Source organism: Lithobates pipiens, unplaced genomic scaffold (assembly GCF_037356315.1).
Source record: "Lithobates pipiens isolate NorthernLeopardFrog02 unplaced genomic scaffold, aLitPip1_a1.2 Scaffold_22, whole genome shotgun sequence".
Classification (NCBI taxonomy): Eukaryota; Metazoa; Chordata; class Amphibia; order Anura; family Ranidae; genus Lithobates; species Lithobates pipiens.
Genome location: NW_027507784.1, coordinates 322,043,318 through 322,068,435, shown reverse-complemented (window position 1 = coordinate 322,068,435; position 25,118 = coordinate 322,043,318). Strand labels below are relative to the sequence as shown.

Below are 25,118 nucleotides of genomic sequence, written 5' to 3'. Positions count from 1 at the left end.
TATAATCTGGTCAGATGAGACCAAAATTGAACTCTTTGGATGTTTTGAGGTCAAATGGCACTCCCATGCCAGTGAAGTTTGGAGGTGGGAACATCGTGGTGTGGGCGGGGCTGGTTTTCAGCGTACGATACTGGCAAACTTCATATCATTAAAGGACGAATGAATGGAAAAATGTACCAAGACGTTCATGATAAAAAATCGGCTGCCATCTACCAGGATGATGAAGATGAAACGAGGGCAGGCATGTACTGGCCATCGGGACTACCGGGAGTTTCCCGGTGGGCCGATGGCTCAGTGGGCCGGTTTCAGTGACAGCCTGCCAAATTAATGGCTGCGCAGCCATTCATTTGAGCACCGCTGTACTTCCGAGCGCGGCACACGTGGTCTCTTTCCGCCCCCACTCGGTGCTTTCAGAACACTGGCACTGCACAGATCTTTGGCCACCTCCGCCCCACTGTCGTCCTTTTCCATCACCACTCGGCTTCCCCCGCCCCCTCCTCTCCGACAGCTCTTCAGATTCAGCTAACAAAACTCGGCTATCTCCGGCGGCCCCGGCGGTAACGGACGCTGTGAGTTTAAATGAGCCGGGGGCCACCATGTGATGTCCTGAGAGCAGCCGACAGGCAGAGACGTCCCCGGCAGATGAGGGAGGCCAGAGGATGGTGGTGCTGCTGGAACCCGTCCAGGTAACCGGCCGGCCCAGCACAGCCATTGAATACTATATATAGCTGTATGTGTATATATGTGTGTGTGTATATACATATACATATACATATATATATATATATATATATATATATATATATATACACTGTATATAGAATATGGCTATATATATATATATATATATATATATATATGTGTGTGTGTGTGTGTGTGTGTGTGTGTGTGTGTGTGTGTGTGTGTATATATATATATATATATATATATATATATATATATATATATATATATATATATATATATATATATATAGCAAAGGATGTAGCGCTAAATAAAATAACATAGAAAATCAATTTGGTGAAAATAATGATTAAAATAATATGCAAAATCCAACATACGGTAGCTAAAAGTTCACCAAAACTGTCAATATAAAAATATTTTCTGCAAAAAAATTCATATATAAACCATGCTTATAATTAAAACCTCCTTTTTTTTTTGCATTCTTTTTGCGCTTTAATACCAAGGACATAGTTTGGATATAATGGTTTTAATTATAAAACCATTATATCCAATGGTTATAATGAATGGTTTATATATTAATTTTTTGCTGAAATTTTTTTTATGCACATTTCAATATTAATTGACAATTTTGATGTACTTTTAGCTATGTTGGATTTTGCATATTATTTGAATCATTATTTGCACCAAATGGATTTTTGATGTTATTCTGGTTAGCGTCACATCCTTTGCTATATATTCAATTTATCTGTGGGTTTGTGTTAACCTGTTTGATGTTGGCAGCTTCTCACTACTGCAGTTGATCAAAAATAGGTGTGTGCATTAGTTGTTTATTTTAAAATATATAATGCAGAGTCAGGCTTTGGGCAGGTAACAGGGGGACGCCAGGGCGTAGAGGGGGACTGGAAAATAAAAGATCACCAGGGGACCCATGGAATGAAGAGGCTTTTGTGGGAAGAAGGGGTCCTAAGGAATGAAGATTTGAGATGTAGAGGCCCTATCAGAAGGACCCTATGGAATGAAGGGGGCCCCCAATGGGAAGAAGAACCCTATGGAATGTAGGGGTTGTATGGTATGTAGGGGGCCTAGAAGAAGGACCCTATAGAATGAAGGGGGCCCAATGGGAAAAATTGGTGTTATGGTTTCTGCATCAGTCTTGATGACATCAGAAGACCTTGGAGCATGGGGGGAGAAGACTCTGAGGACCAGTCTAACAGGATGGAGGATCAAGTAAGCAAATCTTATTTTTTCATGCTGCCTGGACCTAAACAAGCCCTTACAGTGTGGGCACGATTTTATTGTCACATGACAAACTGACCTTTGAAGCAAATCCCTCCAGTAGTGCGCTGTCACTGCTGCCGGGGGCTTCCCCCTTCACCTGGTCTTGCTTCTGGGTTTGCATACTCCTGCTATGTGGCTAGCCGGGCCGTGATGACGACACTCTCGTGCAAGTGCGCGGCATACTGTTTTTGTGCGTGTTTTCAAAATTGGAGTGGGCCGGTCTGGATGAAGTCCAGGGTCAAATTTTTGTCCCAGTCCAGCCCTGAATGAGGGTGGACATTTCAGTAAGACAATGATCCCAAACACAAAGCCAAGAAAACTCAATTGGTTTCAAAGAAAAAAAAGCTGTTAGATTAGCTCAGCCAATCACCTGACTCGAATCTAATAGAAAATCTTTGGAAAGAATTAAAGATCAGAGTTCATAGAAGAGGCCCACAGAAGAATGGGCCAAAATCACACCTGAGCAATCCACACAGGAGGAGTCTTGAAGCTGTCATGACTAGTGGACCTAAGAGGCACCTTCGTGTCTCCCCCCCCCCCCCCCCCATACTGCGGCCCCAGCGTTACACCCCTCGTATATACCCATACTCTTAGCCTATAATAATGAGACCACACCTTCTTTATGGGGTATAACCGGCCACAGCAGCCTTTTATTCATAAATATATAAAATATATAAAAATATATAACATATAAACATATAAACCATAATAACCAAAATCTCCATTGCTTTTCTCTAACAATAACCCCCCAACTCCGGAACGTCAGTTTTTAACCCGGTGGCTTGTCTGGCACTTTCCCACATAATGTCACACCTTTTTACACTGCGGGCAGGCTACCGTCCTAGGCCTCCGGCCGTGAATACTTCAACCCGGAGACAACTCCCTACCCGCAGTGTCCACCATCCCATCCTCAGCTAACCCACGTTAGCTGTCCACCAAAGGAGCCCTACTGGGTCTCCCACACATCCATCTCCTGGGTCAGTTACCACCAGACAAGCCACCACCACCGCCATCAGCTAACAAGGGAGACCCCCTCACCCTTGGGAGCCCCGCCACACTCGCAGAGCTCGCTGGATCCCATCCTGCAAATCCAGGGCCCAAAGATCCAACCCCACATCAGACAAATGTACCCCGTCACCCAAGAGGTAGAGGCCCACATCCCGCTCCAACTCCCAATGGCGGACCACCAAACCCCCATTCCTGATGAAAAACTGTCCTACCCGTTCACCTTAATGCGTGTCTTGTTTATCCGTTCAACCGGCCGAGCCAGCCGCCAACACGTTCTGGCCACCATGTCAGACCAGACGATTAGCATGCCCGGGAAAAGGGTACTTAAACGCAGGAAGTCCAATTTGACGTCACGAATGAGCTCCCTAGCTGGCCTGCCCCCCAAGTCGTCGCCCCAAATGTGCAGCACCAGCACGTCGGTTGGCCTGTCCAGGCGCGCCACATGGAGCACTTCCGGCAAGACCCTGCCCCACTGTATCCCCGGCCTCCCAATCCACCTAACACATTCCTTCTCCCGTGGAGTCCCCAGTTGCCTGCCGTTTGGCCTCATGTCTGCCCTCCGGGCCCCCCTGAACACATAAGAGTGCACCAGTGTCCAGACGAGCCCCATCTGGAATCCATCTGAAAGACATAGAAGAGACCACAGATAACAGCCCCGCTCCACAAAACCCAGACATGCACACACACACACACGGCCCCCACACACCCCCCCGGGACGGAGAACCGTGAATGACCCCTCACTCCACCACCAACTCGGGCTGTACATACGACCGAAACCGAATCGAATCCCATCGCCCTATTCTCCTGACCGCCGCCTCATCCAACCTGCATCGAGCAGCTTCCATAGCTGCCCCTATGCAGAAGGAGTGCGAGGCAAATTGTGAGCTGTCCAGGCCGGCCGCCGTGAAACATTTTTTGAACACTGCCACAAACTGGAACCTGGACAGCAAGGACCCATCCACGTGAATGAGCAAAGCCCCATCCCCCACTGGTCGTTACCCAAAAAATTCCCCTACCGCCCATCGGGCACAGCTGCGACCCCTCCAAAGCGATACAAGCTCACTCTTACCCCTTTTCCCACCTGGTCCGTCTTTGACCTCCGCAACCAAACCTCGAGCCGGTCCCCTAACAGTATCACGTCCCGCACCCCGAGACGGACTCACCAGCTCGCTGATGCGGAACGCGCCAAAGACGGCCAGCGAAAACGTTGCCCGGAATAGGGATGCTTCATACGCCGAGGAGCACACCGATCCCAACCTACCCGCCAAAGCCTTCAGGTTACCGAACGTCACCGGCCTCCTGGAATCCCTCTGTTTTCGCGCCCAGCGATAACCTTTCATCGCCTGCCGAATGCAAAACTCCTTGGTATAATCCCCGTACCCTCGCAACTTGAACCAGAACGCCAGCCCCGCCAGTTTCCTATCCATCACTGAAAATCAACACCCCCCGTTCCAGATTCCTGGACACAAAATAAAGAACCAAGAGCCTCAAATTCTCTGCAGACGGAACCCCAGCCTACCTGATCGACAAAGGCCCCCCATTCGCGCCATACCTTACCGTAGGCTCCCCACATGGAGGCACTCACCGACTGCTCGATCCATCCTGCGAGGGCTCCCGAACCATCGACCACATCCAGCGGGGGCAGGGGATACCTTCCCGATCGGCCGCTGGCGCCAACTCTCGAAACCTGTCCCACTGGAAACGAGATAAGGCGTCAGCCAACGTGTTGTCAATCCCCAGTAAATGCACTGCATACAAGAAAATATTCAATTCTAGGCAGCGCAGCACCAAGTGCCGCAGCAGCCGCACAACCGGCAAGGAGGACGCCGAGATACGGTTGATGACCGGCACGACGCCCATGTTGTCGCAGTTCAGCCTAACCTTCATATCCCGGAAGTCCGCGCCCCAAATTTCCACCGCCAGCACCACTGGAAACAATTCCAGCAGAACCAGATTTGTGCACAGCCCTGCCTGCACCCATTCAGCCAGCCATGGGGCCGCACTCCAACGGCCCCCAAAATAGGCCCCGTACCCGGTTGACCCCGCGGCATCCGTAAACAATTCCAAGTCCCAGTTGCTCACGGGCCCGCAAAGCCACAGGGACCTTCCATTGTACGTTGCCAGGAAGGCGTGCCAAACCTTCAAATCTTCATGATGTTCCCTCGTGATCCGAATGAAATGCGTGGGCGCCTGCACCCCGGCGGTGGCCGCCGACAGCCGTCGGCAGAATACCCTGCCCATGGGAATGATCCGACATGCAAAATTCAGCTTGCCCAGCAACGACTGCAGCTTCCGCAGCTGAACCTTGCGCATGCCCGCCACCAACCGCAGTTCCTCCCGGAGGGCTAACCGCTTCCCCTCAGGGAGGCGGCATTCCATAGGCGGCATTCCATAGCTTCCGAATCGATCACAATCCCCAGAAAGCTGATCAACGACGTCGGGCCCTCAGTCTTGTCCGCCGCCAAACGAATCCGCTATCTGTTGCAGCGTGGACAACAAAACAGCGCAAGTGTTCGTCCCCGCCGAGCCGACGCACAGGAAATCGTCCAGGTAATGAATTATGGAATTCAATCCCGAAACGTCCCGTACCACCCACTCCACGAAAGAGCTGAAGGTCTCGATCAAAGCGCATGAGACCGAACAACCCATCGGCAGGCAACGGTCCACATAAAAATTGCCCTGCCAACAGCAGCCCAGCAAGCGAAAACTGTCCGGGTTGACGGGTAGCAGGCGGAAAGCCGATTCAATATCCGCCTTCGCTAACAACGCCCCTTTCCCGCACCGACGCACCCAGGCCACCGCGGCATCGAAGGACGTATAGGACACCGCGCATGCTTCCGAGTCAATCACATCATTGATCGAGCCCCCTCTCGGAAATGACAGATGATGAATCAACCGAAACTTATTCGGCTCCTTCTTGGGCACCACCCCTAAAGGCGACACCACCAACCCCGGAATGGCAATTTCCGGAAAGGGGCCCGCCATGCGGCCCAAGGCCACCTCTTTACCCAATTTTTCCCCCACCACCCCCGGGTGCAACAACGCAGAACGCAAGTTCCGCGCCACCGGCGGAACCACCGACAGGGAACTAGGGATACGAAAGCCCTCCGCAAAAACCCCACCTGCAACAGACGGGCAGCCGCCCTATCCGGGTACCTACTTAGGAAAGGCGCCATCCTTTCCCCCTTCACCGGCGTCATCCCTTTTGGTAGCAAAATCCCCGGACTTTCCTTTGCCTTTTTTAAAGCACCGTGAACCAGGCTGGGCACCACCACAACCGGAGCACTCGTGTTTGAAGCGGCAGGAACTTCCAAACTTGCAAGTGCCGTCATTGAACTGCCAACAGACTCCTCGTTTGGAGTTGGCCGGCTGCCCCGAGGAAGAGGGACCCCCGGCCCCCCCAGGAAAAAACAGGTTAGGGGCCCGTGCCGAGGATATCAACCTCATCCAGAGGCTGATATCCTTGGGGTCCCAACGCAAGGAGGGACGAACAGCCCTCCGCTGGCAAAACTGTTCGTCATACCTGAGCCACGCCGTACCCCCATTAACCCTATAAGCCTCGCCCACCACATCCATATAGCAGAACAACGCCGAACAATGTTCGGGGTTCTTCTCACCAATGACGCTAGCCATAATGGCGAAAGCCTGCAGCCAATTTGCGAAGGTCCGCAGAATTAACCTATAACGCCGCTTCTCCTCGTCCTCTTTCTTGCCATCATCTGGTTTAACCCTATCGAGGTTGAACTTCTCGAGGGGAAGAAGCGGAAAGACCTCCACGTACTCACCCTTCACGATCTTTTCCCGCACCTCCGGCTTCAAGTGCGATCCCAGCGGGCCCTCGAAGCACACATAAACCTCGCACTAAGCCGCATCCGCGATACGCACCACGTCCGTCCTACCACCCCCTTCCAGGGGAACCACCTTCTCAACAGCCACGAGGCCCCCCCCCCGGGGCCTGTTCCGCGACCAGAGGAGGCACCACCACTGCGGGAAGGGCGGCCGGCGCCGCCGCCACCTCACCCGCCACCTGCTCCCCCTTGTGGATTCCGCCGCCCGTGGCCCCCACACCGCCGCCTGGGGTGCCCGCCCACCGGCGCCCTGTGCAAAACGCTGCACTAACTCCTGCAGCCCCCCCCCAGTAACGCCTGCAGTTGTGAGTCCGGGCCTGCCGGAGCGGCCCCGTCGCCCCCCGGCCCCGCGAGCCCCCTTTGAGACCCCTCGGACCCCGACCCGCACTCCCCGACCCCTGGCCCACCCCCGACAACCCCAGACATAACAGGGACCACCAAAGGTAAAGACAAGGAAACAGCCTTACCGGGCCGACCAGGGATGGACCCCGCCGCCGCTCTTCTCACCTCCACCGCTGACGGACGCGCCTGCGGACCTTCCTGGTCAGATGCGCTCAATTCACCCTCTGACAGCAACTCCACGGCGTGCAGGGGCTCCACGTCCTCCTCACTCTCCACCATTCCCGCAGCCGGTCTTCCAGGGTCCCTCCGTCCCCTCGGCTCCTCCGTCACGCAGCTCCCCGATGGGCCTCCAGGTCCCCCAGCAGCCACCGCTACCGCGCTCCGTAGCGGCCTCCGTCCGCCATCTTGTCCACGCCTGCCGGGGATAGGGAAGGCCCTGTGGTCGTCTCCCGTCTTGTCTCCCACCGAGGCCTACCCCTCCCCTCGCCAGGGGAGGAGAGGGAGCCCGGATCTATATTCTGACTCCGCCGAGCGGGCGGGGAGGAAGCGCCGGTCCGCGCCGTAGCTCCGCCCACCGAGCAGGAGCACGCTTCGCCGGTGGGCCTGACGGGTCCCGTCCGGGGGGCTCCTATCGTGGTGGGCAGCTCGCGGGGACTAAAACGCTCCGGAGGCCACGACCTCTGTGCGCGTGGTGCAGTGGACCCCCAGGCCGCAGCCTGTGATGCTAGCAGTGGCGCCACCTGCCGTTCCAGCTATTCGGGCCCGTGGCAGACGGCCGCCGCTCTAAGCTGGGCGAAGATATGTTCCATATCAGACATAGCTCCAGCCAGTCCCTGACACTAACACTGACCTAACTATGCTGCACTGTGATTTAAACTTCCTACCTCTTCCTCGTGCTCTCCTCAACTGCTCCTCCTCTTCCTGCCTGGCTCATTTTAAAACCTCCCATCCCCTTCTTCCTAGCCACCCCCCTTTTCCTCACTACTTGCTCCAACCAGTTAACCCTCTCCTGTGCCCTTCTACCACTGTCATGCTGGCCCTCCATTACCCTTCGCTCCTCTCTGTTTCATTCCCGGGCCCTTCTTTACCAACAAAGGATTTTGTACCAAGTATTTATAGGTTTACATATCTTTTAAAGAAGAGCTCCACTTTATTTTAGTATATGTATAGATAGAACCTCTATTTGGTGTTTACTTTACCACTGTGGAAATCTCTTCTTATATCCATTCCTAGAGACCTCACGGAAAGTAAGTAGAAATCTCCCCAGTGTAAGGGGGCATATCCCATCTTTAACAGCCGTCATTGAAATAAACGTCCCTATTGGAAGATTGGTCCTTATTTTATTTTTGTCTGTTCCAGTGACGACCATAAAATTTAAGGTTTTCTCCAAATAGGATAAATAGTCCTAATGAGGACAGAGCAATTAAAAACGACCTGAGCTTCCAAACAATAACAAAGGTCTCTTGTGCATAAGTGTGATGGCCTGGCAAAGGTAGTAGTGGTCCTCCACATCACAAGGGTTTTAGCTTCAGGCTTTGCTGCTCTCTAAGCCCTTGTACACGCGGTCGGACATTCCGACAACAAAATCCGTCAGATTTTGTCCGAAACTGGTGTTGCATACACACGGTCGGACAAAGTTGTCGGAAAATCCGATCGTTCGTAACGTGATGACGTTATTTAGTTACGATGGGACTATGTTCAGGCTAGTAGCCAATAGCTTTGATCTATAAATTTGATCTGAGCATGTGTGGCACTTTGTCCGATCGGAATACTCTACAAACGATCGGACAAAGTACGATAGGATCATGTTGTTGGAAAATTTTATAGCTCGGCTCTAAAACTTTGTCGGTCAGATATTCTGACGGAAACAGTCCGATGGAGCCCACACACGGTCGGATTATCCAACAATACAGTCCGATCGGACATTTTCCGTCGGAATGTCCGACCATGTGTACAAGGGCTAAGACTGGGCATGTCCTTGAGCCTCTATAAAAATGAACAAAAGAGGCTCTGAAGAAGGAGAATCCTTTGAAATGTGTTAGCCTGCAGGGACCCTGGTGAGGTCTGGAGACTGTTGAATCCAAGACAGTAGAGCTATGGACCAGTGGCTCATTGAGCGATCTTTTATCTTTAAGTTTATGAGTAGTTCTTATGATTTTATATTTTAACCACTTCAATACTGGGCCATATTAAAATTACGTCCTTGACATCTGAATGATGCCTGCATGTCCCCGTCCCCCCCTCGTGCTGCCATCTGGTGCTTCTCCAGGCTCTCCTGTGCCATCAGGGACCAGGAGAAAAAATTGGCCAGCGCCGGATGACAACGATAGATTTCCGGTGACCAGATGGTCACTAGTCATCTCTATGACCGTCAATGGCCCGGGCGCAAACTTATGACGCCACGTCCAGGTACACGGATGTAAACAAAGCCACAATCGTGGCTGTCAGCATGCGATCAGTGAATTTTTTTTCTCGATCTCACGCTTTCCAGCCTGGAGGAGAGATGTGGGGCCTTATTGACCCCGCATCTCTCCATAAAGAGGACCTGTCACAATAGATTCCTATGACAAGGGATGTTTACATTCCTTGTAATAGGAATAAAAGTGATCAAAAAAAGCAAAAAATTTAAAAATAAAGTGTAAAAAAAAAAAAAAAGTAAAATAAAAAAAATTTAAAACGCCCCTGTCCCCGGTAGCTTGCGCTCTGAAGCACCCACATATGTAAACGCTGTTCAGACCACACATGTGAGTATCGGCGTGTGCGTTAGAGCATGTGCAACAATTCTAGACTAGACCTCCTCTGTAACTCTAAACTGGTAACCTGTAAAAAATTTCAAAGTGTCGCCTATGGAGATTTTTAAGTACTGAAGTTTGGTGCCATTCCTTGAGTGTGCGCAATTTTAAAGTGTGACATGTTTGGTATCTATTTACTCGGCGTAACATCATCTTTCACATCATCTTTTGTTATTTTCTACTTCATGAAACCTTCTTTTTTTTTCCACAAAAAAAGGAGTTTGAAAAATGATTGCGCAAATACCGAGCAAAATAAAATGTTGATACGCCATTTTATTCCCTAGAGTGTCTGATAAAAACACATATATAATGTTTTGGAGTTCTGAGTAATTTTCTAGCAAACAAATGATGATTTTTACATGTAGGAGAGAAGTGCCAGAATAGGCCCGGTATGGAAGTGGTTAATAAACGGGTTTGGGATAATGTACTAGGCCTGTGCTCCCTCTTTTTTGTTAACTTTTACCTGAGCTTCTAACCCTTCTCCAACCAAAACTAGAAATGTCTTGGCTGGAGTTCAGAGCTTCAGACTATGTTATGAAGCCATTGTAATGGAAATGCTCAGTGTTTTGTAAGGAAACACAGAATTTCCCAGCGCTGAAGAATATTGTGCATTTTATTGGTAATTTCCATTGACAATAAATCCATGAGAAATGGAAACTGTGATCATTCGGTCCAGATGCCAATAATGGAGATACAACATAATAATAAACGTCAGGTGGAAAAAACAATGAATGTAGATCCAATCTTTCCTATAATAAACATCTAATCTCTGAATATCTCTGAAAATTTTCCAAATGTCAGCACAGTATTACAGCTGAGTCAATATGTCCAAAAATACTCTTCAGATTTTGTATGTATTACAAGAAAATCAATATATGTATTTAAAGTTGAAATCCAAGCTATAAAAAATGAATACAGCTCCGTAGTCACTAAAATGAATTAATTGCATTATTATTTATTGTTATATATATATATATATATATATATATATATATATATATATATATATATATATATATATATTAGATAGAGGGACAGGGATGGTGGGAGCCCCTCATAATGAGCACAGGATTGGTGGGAGCCCCTCATAATGGGCACAGCAGGAGTACAGCCCCAGGAGGAAGTTAGCAAAGCACAGGGATGGTGGGAGCCCCTCATAATGAGCACAGGATTGGTGGGAGCCCCTCATAATGGACACAGCAGGAGTACAGCCCCAGGAGGAAGTTAGCAAAGCACAGGGATGGTAGGAGCCCCTCATAATGAGCACAGCACAGGGATGGTGGGAGCCCCTCATAATGAGCACAGCACAGGGATGGTGGGAGACCCTCATAATGAGCACAGCACAGGGATGGTGGGAACCCCTCATAATGAGCACAGCACAGGGATGGTGGGAGCCCCTCATAATGAGTCGATGACTGACATATTGAGAAAGGTATTTTTTGCTTTTTAAATCCATCATAACAAACGTTTGTAATTGTTACGAAAAGTTAACGAACCTAACGAAAATTCGTATTTCGTACGAATCCAAACTGAATTTTGGACACGAATTACGAATTAACGGCCAATACAAACTGAACGAAGCGAAACGATTTTATTGACTGCACACATGTCTAATGACAATGTACAATCTGATGGGGAAGAGGAGACTGAGGAAATGCTTCCTCCTGCCTGCAGCAGACTGATGAGATCATCTCAGCCTAGGCAGAGTCACCGAACTGGAGCTGATGAATTGCTATTTTACTCCTTGACGCCGCCCGCGTGCGTATATGCAGGCGCTTGGTGGGTTGGACCATAATGGTGAATGGCTGCATATATGCGGCCCTGTTAAAATAACTTACTGTGCTGAGAGTACGCTTCCAGAACTATAGACGATGTGTACTGGAAAGTTCCCAATGCATCTAGCGATCGGGAGCTTTCCGATCGTGTGACCGATATGACAGCACAATGGTCACATGATCGGAAATCTCGCTCCCAGCATCTGAAACCCCTTTTTAAAGGGCCGGGGGGCACCAGCGCCAAGGGGCGAATGATAAAATAGAAGTTTCCTCTACCCCAGTAATGGATGGTATGTGAACATTTATAAAAAAAAAATGTTATGTGGATGTGTTATCTGAAAGCTGGTATTATGCAGTGGTCCTTTTTTTCTTCTTCCCCTGGTTATGTCATTGTTTTCTTTTAACTGTTTTACAGCTTTACAGAAGCAATGGCCTTTCAACCGCAGTCAGAGTCCCTGAAAAGACAAGAGGTTTATTACATGGGGGCGGCTCTAGTCGCTGTGGGCGGAGTTCTGGTGATTTCCAGCTTCCTGGCTTTAGGATTCGTCGGGACATATTTAGGTAAGCAAATGTCAGCGTTTTGGGTGAATGAAAAGAGGGACTATAATGAGCTTTATATAAAGCTGGGGTGACGGTGCTTAAAAGATCAATACACATAAAGTGGATTGAAAATCGTTTGCCATAGATTTACTGTGAAAAGCTCTGTGCAAGCTCTGCTATATGAATTCTGTATAAAATTCCTATTTAATAATACTGTTCATAATATACGTTTTTCCAATCCCCTTTGAGCTCAAAGTGACACTTTTTCACATGGGCGGCAGTAAAAGCAACTGGTTGAGCTGCGGTTTTATTGCCCCTGACCAGCCACTTAAAAACAGAAATGCAGTCACTGAGGGCTGTACACGTGCCACAGGACAAAAATTAAGCAGCATGTTGCATTCAGCAGGCTGAACTGTCGCCGAAAGCACACCTCCCAACTTTTTGAGATGGGAATGAGGGACACCTATCTGCAAAAGTATGCAGGCATGGGACACACCCCCTGCCACGCCCCCTTAAAGGAGAATTGTACAAAAAAAAAAAAAGATTGGTCAAACTCAAAAGTGCTTTTTTACCACTACTATTCCTTTATATTGGCTTTTGGAATTTACAAATGGAGCCATTTAGAAATCATATGAAAGGTTTAGCACTGGGAAACACTTTTTGAAAGATAAAAAGTGCATTTTATATACATCTATATACATCATACCAAAATGAGAGACAAATGGGGTGGAATGATGGACAGAGGGACATTTCGCCAAATCGGGGGCAGTCCCTCCAAATCAGGGACAGTTGGGAGCTATGTGAAAGCAACCCATGCAAGTGAATAGAGCCCCCCGCCGCAACTGCCCTGCAACTATGTGCATTGCACATTGGGTTGGCATTTTGAATATTAAAGCAAGCAGTGACGAGGGAACATATTGTCTTAACAGTGAGCTAATACAGATCTTCTTTATTTATTTTTTTTTATTTTTTTTTTTTTAGAGAGGTGGCAGTACAGCCACACATATGGACAGGCACTTTGTCACCCCAAAAAAATTGATGTTTTCTGCAATAGAAGGGGTATTATACTCACCTTTCTGGTGGTCTGTATGTCAAGTGTGGCCCCTGACATCAGCAAAAGGCTGCACATAAAATTCTGTGACTATTCATTGTCCAAGATAGCAGACACCCAACAGGATATAGTCAAAGACTATTGGCATGATAAAAGAGATGGTCAGAGACTGCAGACATGATACACAAGATGGTCAGAGACTGCAGACGTGATACACAAGTTGGTCAGAGACTGCAGACATGATACACAAGCTGGTCAGAGACTGCAGACATGATACAAGAGATGGTCAGAGACTGCAGATATGATACACAAGATGGTCAGAAAATACAGACATGACACACAAGATGAAAGGAGACTGCAGACCTGATGCAAGCAGTGCCGTCTTTTAACACAGGACAAAAGGGGTAGCTGTCCCGGCCCCAGTCATTGTTGTGGAGCCAAAAACAGCTGTCCCTTGAGCTTGCACTGTCTGCAAGTAGTTCATAAGTGGATTCGGGAGGGCCCAAGAAAATGTTTGCCCAGGGTTCAATCAATATTAAAGACAGCCCTGGATACAAGAGATGGTCAGAGACTGCAGACATGATACAGGAGATGGTCAGAGACTGCAGACCTGATACAGGAGGTGATCAGAAACTGCAGACCTGATAAAGGAGGTGATCAGAAACTGCAGACCTGATACAGGAGGTGATCAGAAACTGCAGACATGATACAAGAGATGGTTTGAGGCTGCAACCATAAAAAAGGAAGTGGACTGTGACAGCAGTCATGAAACAGGAGGTGTTCAGGGACTGCAGGCATAATACTGAAGATGATCAGAGACTGCAGACTTCATACAAGAGATGGTCAGAGACTGCAGACCTGATAGATGAAATGGTCAGAGATTGCAAACATGATACAAAAGATAGTGAGAGACTGCAGACTTGATACAGGAGATGTCTAGAGACATATAATGCAAGGGAAAGGTCAGAGACTGCAGCCATAAAACAGGAGATGGTCAGAGACTGCAGACATGATATAAGAGATGGTCAGAGACTGTGGCTATAATACAGGAGATGGTCAAAGACTGTAGACAGGCTGGGGGAGACTGCTGCAGACTGTGAACATGCTATAGGAGTTGTTGGAGATTGAGGACATGCTTCAAGTGACAGTCATTGACTGGAGACACATTACATGAGACTGCTAAAAATCATTCTGCAGGAGCCTTGAGGCCTGCACAAAAAGTGCCAAAGGGCCCAAGGCTGCAGGACTGGCACCAAGGCTGTAGAGTGTTTGGGTGGCTTTACAGCTACCTGTCGGCTGTGCATTTTAAAACCATCTCACAAGGGCCACGTTTTAACCCTCTTCATGCCACAAGGGGTGGGACACATCAGTGGCAACAAAAGGGTTAAATGGAGTTTGATGTGAAAAGCACGTATACCTGTGTCTGCCCTTGTGCTACCGCGACACAAAAGTGTGACAAAATGTGTAGGTAGAGTAGCTAGTAAGAGCTGAAATGTCAAGCTGCCATGATGTGATAATATATATATTTTCACATTAATAAAAGGCTGGCAGTCTTTGGGAAGGAATGTGGCTCATTTTTCAATGGGTTCTCTGATTTCCAGCGGGGATTGAATGCACATTACAGGGCAATCATGTCATATTCCTCAGTGTGGAATGAAAACAGCTCGGCCCCTCCGTACTGACAGCTGCATAGATCCAGATCCGTTCTATGTATACAATACCCCGCTTCACTAATCTACATGCTTGCGTCACACTTCCAGACGTCTGATCGGGATATAATAACCTTTCACATTCTGCAGGAAGCCGATTTTTGTTTTCTTTTTACACCGCTGACACGTTTTAACTCTGGGCAACCTTTTTTGCAATGCAAAAGTGTTATTCTGATGACGCAGCCTTTGAAATGATATGGCAATTAGAAGTAGCTCTTGAAAGTTTTTTTATTTTTTTTCAGGTATGTATCTGAATGTGGTCAAGTTAAAGCTGTCACTTAATCTGCTTATATTTTGCCCTTTCTGGTTCCCCCTCCCCCCTCATCAACACGCTCCATAGGGCTCAATATTGAGTTGGCCCACCCTTTGCAGCTATAACAGCTTCAACTCTTCTGGGAAGGCTGTCTACAAGGTTTAGGAGTGTGTCTATAGGAATGTTTGACCATTCTTCCAGAAGTACATTTATGAGGTCAGGCACTGATGTGGAAGAGAAGGCCTGGCTTGCAGTCTCCGCTTTAATTTATCCCAAAGGTGTTCCATCGGGTTGAGGTCAGGATTCTCTGCAGGCCAGTCAAGTTCCTCCACCCCAAATTCACTCATCCATGTCTTCATGGACCTTGCTTTTTGCACTGGTCCAAATCATTTGGTGGAGGGGGGATTATGGTGTGGGGTTGTTTTTTAGGGGTTGGGCTTGGCACCTTAGTTCCAGTGAAGGGAACACTTAAAGTTTCAGCATACCAAGAAATTTTGGACAGTTTCATGCTCCCAACTTTGTGGGAACAGTTTGAGGTTGCCCTCTACCTGTTCCAACATGACTGCACACAGCAAGGTCCATAAAGACATGAATGAGTTTGGGGTGGAGGAACTTGACTTCTTGTCCACATCAGTGCCTGACCTCACAAATGCACTTCTGGAAGAATGGTCAAACATTCCCATAGACACACTCCTAAACCTTGTGGACAGTCTTCCCAGAAGAGTTGAAGCTCTTATAGCTGCAAAGGGTGGGACCCTACAGACTAAGACTAATGCCGCGTACACACGGGCGGACTGTATGGCGTACTTAGTCAGTCGAAACAGATTTCAGCGGACAGTCCGCTCGTGTGTGGGCTTCAGCGGACTTTTTCAGCGTGCAGTCCGGCGTACTAAGAATTTCGGATTTTTCGAAATTCTGTCCGTCGTACTTTGGTTTCAGCGGACAATCCGCTCGTCAGTATGCTAGTTCGACGGACTAAGAATGGCGCATGCCCAGAAAGGATTTACACGGCGGAAGGGTGCTTTGCTGTGTATTGGACTTCCTATTTCTAGTCCCGTCGTACGTGCTGTACACGTCATCGCGCAAGCTTTCGATGGTCTGTTTGTGCATCCGTGTGTGGTCAAGTCCGTTCAGTCGAAAGTACGACGGACTGTCCGTCGGATTGTATGACGAACTAAGTACGCCATACAGTCCGCCCGTGTGTACGCGGCATAAGCCCACGTACACACGGTCGGAGATTTTGTCAACCAAATCCGTCGGATTTTGTCCGTCGGATTTAGTCTGACGGATTGTATCCGAAACTGTTGCATACACACGGTCGGACTAAGTTGTCGAAAAATCCGATCTTTCAGAACGTGATGACGTAATTTCGTTACGATGGGACTAGATTCAGGCTAGTAGCCAATAGCTTTGATGTAGGAATTTGATCTGAGAATGCGTGGCACTTGGTCCGATCAAAATTCTCTACACACGATCAGATTGCGTCCGACCGGCCCAGTTGGTCGGGAAATATTTCCAACATGTTGGAAAATTGGGTCCGGCGGAGATTCGGACGGAATCAGTCCGATGCATACCACACACAGTCGGATTATCTGACGACACGGTCCGATAAGACGCATTCCAACGGATTCTCCGACCGTGTGTACGCGGCATAAGACTGGGATGTCATTAATGTTCATATGCGTGTAAAGGCATGTGTCCCAATACTTTTGGTAATATAGCGTGTGTGTGTGTGTGTGTGTGTGTGTGTGTATATATATATATATATATATTAGGGCTGTTACTGATTAAAAAATTTGTGTTCGATTAATCGATTTTTTTTTAAAATAGATTAATCGACTAGTTTTGATTAATTATAACGCAGATACAGATCCAACTACTTTTTAGCTGATCTCCTTGCATTGCAACTCTGCATTAGTCAGTGGTAAATGTGGTATACAGTATACACTATATACAATCACCTGACACTAGTTAGTTTCCACAATCCATGACTTAACTTCACAGTTCACACAAACATTTTAAATTCAAACTGTAGCACTGACGTAAGTAATTTTTTCTTTCCACAGTAGTGTGACAATCCCTCCACCTCCGGTCTAACTAATCACTCTCACCTTATGGCATGGACCCCTGTGCAAACAGGTGGTCATGCATGTGGGTATCAAATGGGTTAACACGGACCATAAACTTCTCTCACAATCTCAGGTCATGGGTAGAAAGAAAAGATCAAAGTGCTCACCGCTTAAGTATAAGATTTAATTTTTGTGTTCAAACACAAACTACTCACATAAAGATGATAAAAACACAGCATGTAAAGCCGACAATCGTGTTAGTTCCATAGGGCAGCAGCGGGTGGTGTCATGCGTAGCTCCTCCCCCGTACACATTACGTTCAATCAGAAACTTCAACGTCACCGGACTCCTCCCCCCTTCCCTTCATTAGCAGGCGGAGGCACTTGGGGAAGGGGGGAGGAGTCCGGTGACATCACCGTGTCACCGGATCTCCGGAGGAACACCCTGAAGACCCGGGAAGTCGGCGGAGAGGTGAGTGCCGGTCAAAAAAAATTTGATAGATGAAAAAAATTTTGATTGATCAAAAAAATGTACGATTAATCGAGGAATTAATCTTTAATTTTCACAGCCCTAATATATATATATATATATATATATATATATATATATATATATATATATACACAGTATCTAACAAAAGTGACTTTGACTGTTTGCATTTGTATTCACACCTCTCCTGGTGAACAGCTGCTTATTAGACAAAAGTAGGACATTTGACATAAATGGTTCCCAGTGTCATACATGTCCCAGTTTCTAGGCGCCAGATTTTTTGTTGTTTTAGAATAAAAAGCCAGCCTACAAGATGGATGTGAAGGTTGCCAATGAAAAAGCCTGACCCGAGGCTGAGGCAGGGACATCCCACCCGGACCAGGGGAACAGCACAGGAACCGGCCAGGGAGAAGGAGTGATCCATGTATGGGAAACAGAAAAGCACATCTGACCAACACTGGTCAGAAAAAACATAATTAAAAAAAATATGTGGTTGAGTATGGGTAGATTAAACAAATGGTGTATAATTGCCTGACAAATGTGCTCCAACTGACCAAGGACAGCCATGGAGGTGTAGATGGGGGTGAAAAGGAAAAAACTTGAAAAAGTAAGAAAAAAGAAATGGATGAAGAGTGCCATCACTGGACATCCTGGGGAAAGATTATAAAGTGAACGTGAAAATAAATTAGTCGCAAAAGTCAAAAGACCACTGACATACTGTGAAAAAAGATCAAAAATGTGTGTAAAAAAAACAAAAAAAACAAACACATGACACCCAAACAAAAAACGCTGTCTTAACATGTCTGATTGGTGGGAAGTGCAGAGACAAGTATGCTGGCAAGGTCTGGCTGAATACCCATGTGACCGGGCGGGGCTCCAACATTGGCATGCTGGACGCCAGTGAGGATCAGGCAAGGATGCGTCCATATTTGCCCATCCCTGGCATCAGATGTTACACAACCGCACCAGTATCGCGGCATCAAAAGACGTCACGAGCGGGGCATGTCTACTTGGTGCCGATGCACAGGAGGGCAATCCCCATCAGCACCCAAATGAGGAATAGGAGGGGAAGTCATGCTGTTCATCGCAACCCCCGGGAATAACACAAGGACATGACAAACTCCCACCTATCTTGGAGCTGAGAGACGTTAACCAAAGCTGGAAAAACTGTATGATAACATTAAAAAGAAAACTGGAATGAAATCTAAAAAGGCATGATGGAAAATATATGATGTATAATGAAAAAACATAATGGCGGTGTGGCGGATCACAGGAGACTGGGGTGTCTTCCACCCAATGTGCATATTTATATATAATATATGTATAATTCCTGTTGTGACCACGAAGCAATGCGCGCGGCATGTGTACACCCTAGCTGCTGCAGATAAAGAGGGTTGGGAGGCAGTAAAAGCTTAGCTCAACCATGAGGTTTGATCGCAACCCATTCGCTAGTGTGAACAAGCCCTAAGAACTTTAATACAAACACTCCCTGACCTCTGTAGCTGCAGGTCCTGTGGAGTAATTCATCCTCAAGGTTCACAGAAGAAGCACTGCAGTTCTCCAAGTTCTTTCTTCAGTTGCTCTTCCCTCAAAGTCAAAGCAACAACAAATTGTGGTGTCACACCGTCCTCCAGGACAAATTGTGGTGTCCCTCCATTCTCAAAGACAAATTGTGGTGTCGCTCCGCCCTCAAAGACAAATTGTGGTGTCGCTTCGTCCTCAAAGACAAATTGTGGTGTCGCTCCGCCCTCAAAGACAAATTAGGGTGTCGCTTCGCCCTCAAAGACAAATTGTGGTGTCGCTCCGCCCTCAAAGACAAATTGGGGTGTCGCTTCGTCCTCAAAGACAAATTGTGGTGTCGCTCCGTCCTCAAAGACATTGTGATGTTGGTCCATCCTCAAAGACAAATTGTGGTGTCACTCTTCCCCAATGGAATTGCTTATTGTAGCATGAACAAGTAATAAAGCCATTCAGATTGAAAGAGTGACGCCTCTGCTATTGCTGAGACACATGCAAACTACTGGGAAACTTTGCAAACTGCATTTCTGGAAGACATCAGAAGAGGACAAGTGATTCACCCCAATGGTGCCCACCTAAAACTGAGCTATCAGTTCCCGGGTGGAATTTGCCTTTAAGGTATGAAGCAAACAACTAAGCCATTTATAAACAGCGGTGTTAATACTCACTATGACTCCTGGAATTTTAGGAGCCCTGGACCTTGTCTGTTCTCCTGCTAGGTTGGCCCCCAAATCCGGAAAGGAAATCTTATTAATAAATTTCCCATGCTTATAAATAACCAAGCAAAATAGGCCAGTGTAAATACGCGTCGGCGGACGCCGCTGGGAGCAGCGGGAAGCAAGGATCTCGCTTGATTACTGATTGAATGCAGAGCTGTACGGCTCATTCACCGGAGACATATGAGAAAATGAATGATCGCCTCGTGGTGATACACACAGAAGTGACACAGCCCAGGACTGTAGAAATGACACGCAGAGTGCGCGGGGAAGGAAAAAGTAGATTTAGGGATTATGGTGTCACGCACAGTCCTCGGGGCAGTTATAAAATAGCTGGAAATTAATTCCTTAAAGCCGAACTGAACTTGAGCACCATTTTCTGTGTTAAAAAAAAAAAGTACGTTCATTCAACTACAATACTGTAAGCGCAAAATATCTGGATATTTGTAGTTGCGGTTGTAGCACGCTGGTTGCTCATCAACTCCTTCATTCAGTAAAAGCCTTGTATCCTCTTCACTGAATGCAAGACTTTTTGTGATTGGAGCAGGGGAGATTTTGATGTTCATCTGCCGCTCCTCCAATCACAGAAAGCCTTATTGATTAAATCTCTTAATTGAAGAGAATACAAAGCATATTCTGAATGGAGGAGGCGTATAGTGAGCAACCTGCTATTATCAATGTTCTATCGCTGCTACTACAATCTCAGCGCTATAGGGCTGAATGTAACCGTTGTAGGCCTTGTGTACACTTGCGATTGGGATGGGTGGGCGGGGGGGGAGGTCCAGGGCTTAGAAATAGACACATGCAATTCGTTTAGTTCCAAATTTGTTTTTTTTAACTAGTTTTGACAAATAATTTGTTAATTTCCAAATTTCCAAAATTTTGAATTTTGGAGATTTGAAATTTCAGAAATTCCAAAAACAAGAATGAAAATTTGAACATTCAAAAGAATTAAAATCTGAAACTTTGAAAATCTTTAATAATAATAGATATTAAATTATAGATATTGGAATTTCCTTTCAAATTTGGCTGTTAGTGAATGTACCGTATATACTCGAGTATAGGCCGACCCGAATATAAGCCGAGGCCCCCAATTTACCCCAAAAAAACTGGAAAACGTATTGACTCGTGTATAAGCCGAGGGTGAGACATGCCTGTCCATCCCTGTGTGTCCGTCCATCCTTGTGTGTGTGTCCATCCATCCCTGTGTGTGTGTCCGTCCATCCCTGTGTGTCCATCCATCCCTGTGTGTGTGTCCGTCCATCCCTGTGTGTCCGTCCATCCCTGTGTGTGTGTCCATCCATCCATCCCTGTGTGTGTGTCCATCCATCCCTGTGTGTGTGTCCATCCATTCCTGTGTGTGTGTCCGTGCAGCCTTGTGTGTCCAGCCTACCTGCGTCCCGTGCCTCCGTCGTCCCGTGCCTCCGTCGTCCCGTGCCTCCTCCGTCCCGTGCCTCCTCCGTCCCGTGCCGAGCCGAGCCTCCGTCCTTCCAGGATCGCCGCTATTCATCGGCGCCTCTTCGGCCATTCCTCTGTTCAAAAGCCGCGCCTCCGTCTGTGATAGGCGGAACACTCAATTTCCCAGCAGTCTGTGTTCCGCCTATCACGGACATCCTCTCATCCTCGTCCGTAGTACTGTCTGCTCGACACGCTGATCGAGCAGGCAGACGGCGATGACTCGAGTATAAGCCGAGGGGGGCACTTTCAGCCTCAAAAAAGAGGCTGAAAATCTCGGCTTATACTCGAGTATATACGGTATTTGAAGGAATTATCTGAAATAACGAACGCCATATCTAAACCAATGGAACGTAAAGCTCTAATAATAAATAAAATAATACATAAAATAATAATAATAAAACTATTATTATTTATTATTAATTTGTTCCATTCCATTTCTTTAGCTGCGGCATTTATTATTTTGGATATTTCTAACTTCAGATAAAGTAACTTCAGATAGATAAATTTGTGTAGCGGCCATAACCCATTGCAGGGCGGCCTTGACTTAATAGGCTTACCGGTTACCTTCTCTTGGCCTGCTCTTCCACGTCTAGGGGTTCCCAGGGTTGATACCCAACGACTTGAACACTGACACAGATGAAGTCCTTTCAAAAAGGTTTTATTTTGCAGTAGAACTCTCAATTAACACAGTCTCTTAGGGAACAGAGGGCACGGGGTGAAGAACTCAGGCACCTTGAACTGCAAGTCTAGCAAAGTCTCTATTTCCACCCAGAGAGTAGCCACTCGCAGCTGGGTACTTCAAGGCTGAACAGATCTCTAGCCAGAGATCATGGCAGTCAGCACGTAGACTTAAAACTTGAACAAACAACTTAAGGGCAAACAAGAACCTCTTTCCTCCGTACCTGGAACGTTTCCCGTCTCCTTTATGGTACTGGAAAAGTGTTAATTCCTTCCTTCTCCTTCTCAACTCCGTAACCAGGCACTTCTCAGGATGCCACTGTCCGGCCCTCCTCCGAAGAGTCCTCCCCCGGTCACTTCCACGAGCTTTGGTGTCCCTCCAAGCTGAGAGCACACCCGGACACCTTGAATCCTCCCTCAGTGACTGCGCCTTGGACCAGCCGGTTCCGAGACTCGGGAACGGACGGATCCCTACCCCAGACCAGAGAGGTCTATCAGGGGCCACTGACAGGAACATGTTGCAGCATGTCGAACACCCCGTGACCGGGACCCCTCACGGGGCTACCCCGGTCCTGGAACCAGACCAGACCACACGGGTCTCACGAACACATGACCCACACCCCTTTAAGTACCCCTTCCCAGACTCCTCAGTGGGCCCGGCACTCCCACTGATTGGCTCCGAGAAGGCCGATACCTAAACATCCAACCAGACCTGGTTCTGGCTTGTCATGTGCATCTCACCGTTCATATGACCAGGCAGAACTTCCAAGCACAGCCTGGCCAGACTGGTGTTAAGGCCTACCATCAACCAACAATCAACCCTCAGAACCTTTACTGTTCTGAGGCCAAAAAACGAAATTTACAGGCGTGTGACATTTGATCCCAAATGTCATCCGCTACATTTGCATTCGTTATGTTCACAAACAGCCAAATTTGAAAGGAAATTCCAATACCTATAATTTAATAGTTTGTTATTATTAGTTCTTATTTTGAATTTTACTGATTTTCTTTCTTTTTTTCAGATTTTCGGATTTTTTAATTTCCGTATTCCGAAAAGTCAGAAATTTAGAATGCGAAAATTCGGAAAATTCTGAAAAAATTTGGAAAACAAACACATTTTTTTGTCAGTGCACATGTCTACTTAGAAATCCCTTCGGTATCCACGTGTCTTCTTCATAGCCGACAGGACGGGCTATGTGGCTTTTGATTGGTTGGCGCCACCCATGTGATGGCGCTGAGTAATTAGAATGCTTTGAAACGTCCCTCCTGACAAGGTACGATTTGGACATTCAGCTTAGTGGTCCAGGTCAGCGGGACCGGGGGGGAGGGGGGCGAGGAGGGGGGCCTGTGTAAGTTCAGCTTTCAGATTTTTCTGTAAAGGTGGACTTACTCTTTAAGCTGCAAAGGCGATGGACAGGGATGTTGCATTGTCATTGGTGATTAGTGTCCCCAACTTCACCTTTAATCTGCAGATCCTCTTTGTTTACAAATGTTCAGCTCATTCACAAGGAGGAAGGGGAGCTGCTTCTTTTTTGTGAATGGGCTCAATGTTTCTAAACACTGCTGGCGTTTACACTCTTGATAGCTGTGATTGGTTCACAGCAATGAAATGTACAGAGCCACTCTAGCGCTGTACATAGTAAGTAAGTATGTCTTTTAACCGCTTGCCAACTGCCTCAAGTGCAAGTAGGGGTACAGCGGCAGAGCGGCTCTTCTATGTATCTAGTAAGTCATCCAGCACTTCCAGGTAGTGGCACGTGCGCAGACAGCATGCTGGCTGTGCTGTGATTAGTCAGTGGGAGGAATGGGGCCTCATTGTTGGTGTCAGTGGGAGGAATGGGGCCTCATTGTTGGTGTCAGTGGGAGGAATAGGGCCTCATTACTGGTGTCAGTGGGAGGAATAGTGCCCCATTGTTGGTGTCAGTGGGAGGAATGATGCCTCGTTGTTGTCAGTGGGAGGAATGATGCCTCGTTGTTGGTGTCAGTGGGAGGAATATTGCCTCATTACTGGTGTCAGTGGGAGGAATATTGCCTCATTACTGGTGTCAGTGGGAGGAATAGTGCCTCATTACTGGTGTCAGTGGGAGGAATAGTGCCTCATTGTTGGTGCCAGTGGGAGAAATGGTGTCTCGTTGTTGTCAGAGGGAGGAATAGTGCCCCTGTTGGTGTCAGTGGAAGGAATGGTGCCTCGTTGTTGGTGTCAGTGGGAGGAATAGTGCCCAGTTGTTGGTGTCAGTTGGAGGAATGGGGCCTCATTGTTGGTGTCCGAGGGAGGAATAGTGCCTCGTTGTTGTCAGTGGGAGGAATGGTGCCTCATTGCAGGTGTCAGTGGGAGAAATAGTGCCCCATTGTTGTCAGTGATAGGAATGATGCCTCATTGTTGGTGTCAGTGGGAAGAATAGTGCCCCGTTGTTGGTGTCAGTGGGAAGAATAGTGCCCCGTTGTTGGTGTCAGTGGGAAGAATAGTGCCCCGTTGTTGGTGTCAGTGGGAAGAATAGTGCCCAGTTGTTCGTGTCAGTGGGAGGAATGGGGCCTCATTGTTGGTGTCAGTGGGAGGAATAGTGCCCCTTTGTTGGTTTCAGTGGGAGGAATGGGGCCTCATTGTTGGTGTCAGTGGGAGGAATGGGGCCTCATTGTTGGTGTCAGTGGGAGGAATGGGGCCTCATTGTTGGTGTCAGTGGGAGGAATAGGGCCTCATTGTTGGTGTCAGTGGGAGGAATAGTCCCCCAAGGGCCAGATAAAGGCAAGCAAAGGGCCGCACAGTGACAGCTTAGTCTCTGTGCTGGGAACATACAGTAAGTGCCCTCTCAGTACAGATCAGATGCACAGAAATACAGAACATTTGGCAGGTAAATCAGTTTCTATGTTTCAGCCGTGTATTTAGGTGTTTGCCTGCAGTTTAGCTTCAGG

The 25,118-nt window shown here is 47.6% G+C and overlaps 1 protein-coding gene across 1 annotated transcript in view; it reads left to right on the top strand.

Moving 5' to 3' along the window:
* The window catches only part of PEMT (phosphatidylethanolamine N-methyltransferase), a 286,921-nt gene that overhangs the window by 125,618 nt on the left and 136,185 nt on the right, over positions 1-25,118 (top strand). Inside the window, exon 4 of the mRNA XM_077449505.1 lies at positions 12,143-12,288. Coding sequence (XP_077305631.1) covers positions 12,143-12,288 — 146 coding nt within the window. The remainder of the gene's footprint in view (positions 1-12,142; positions 12,289-25,118) is intronic.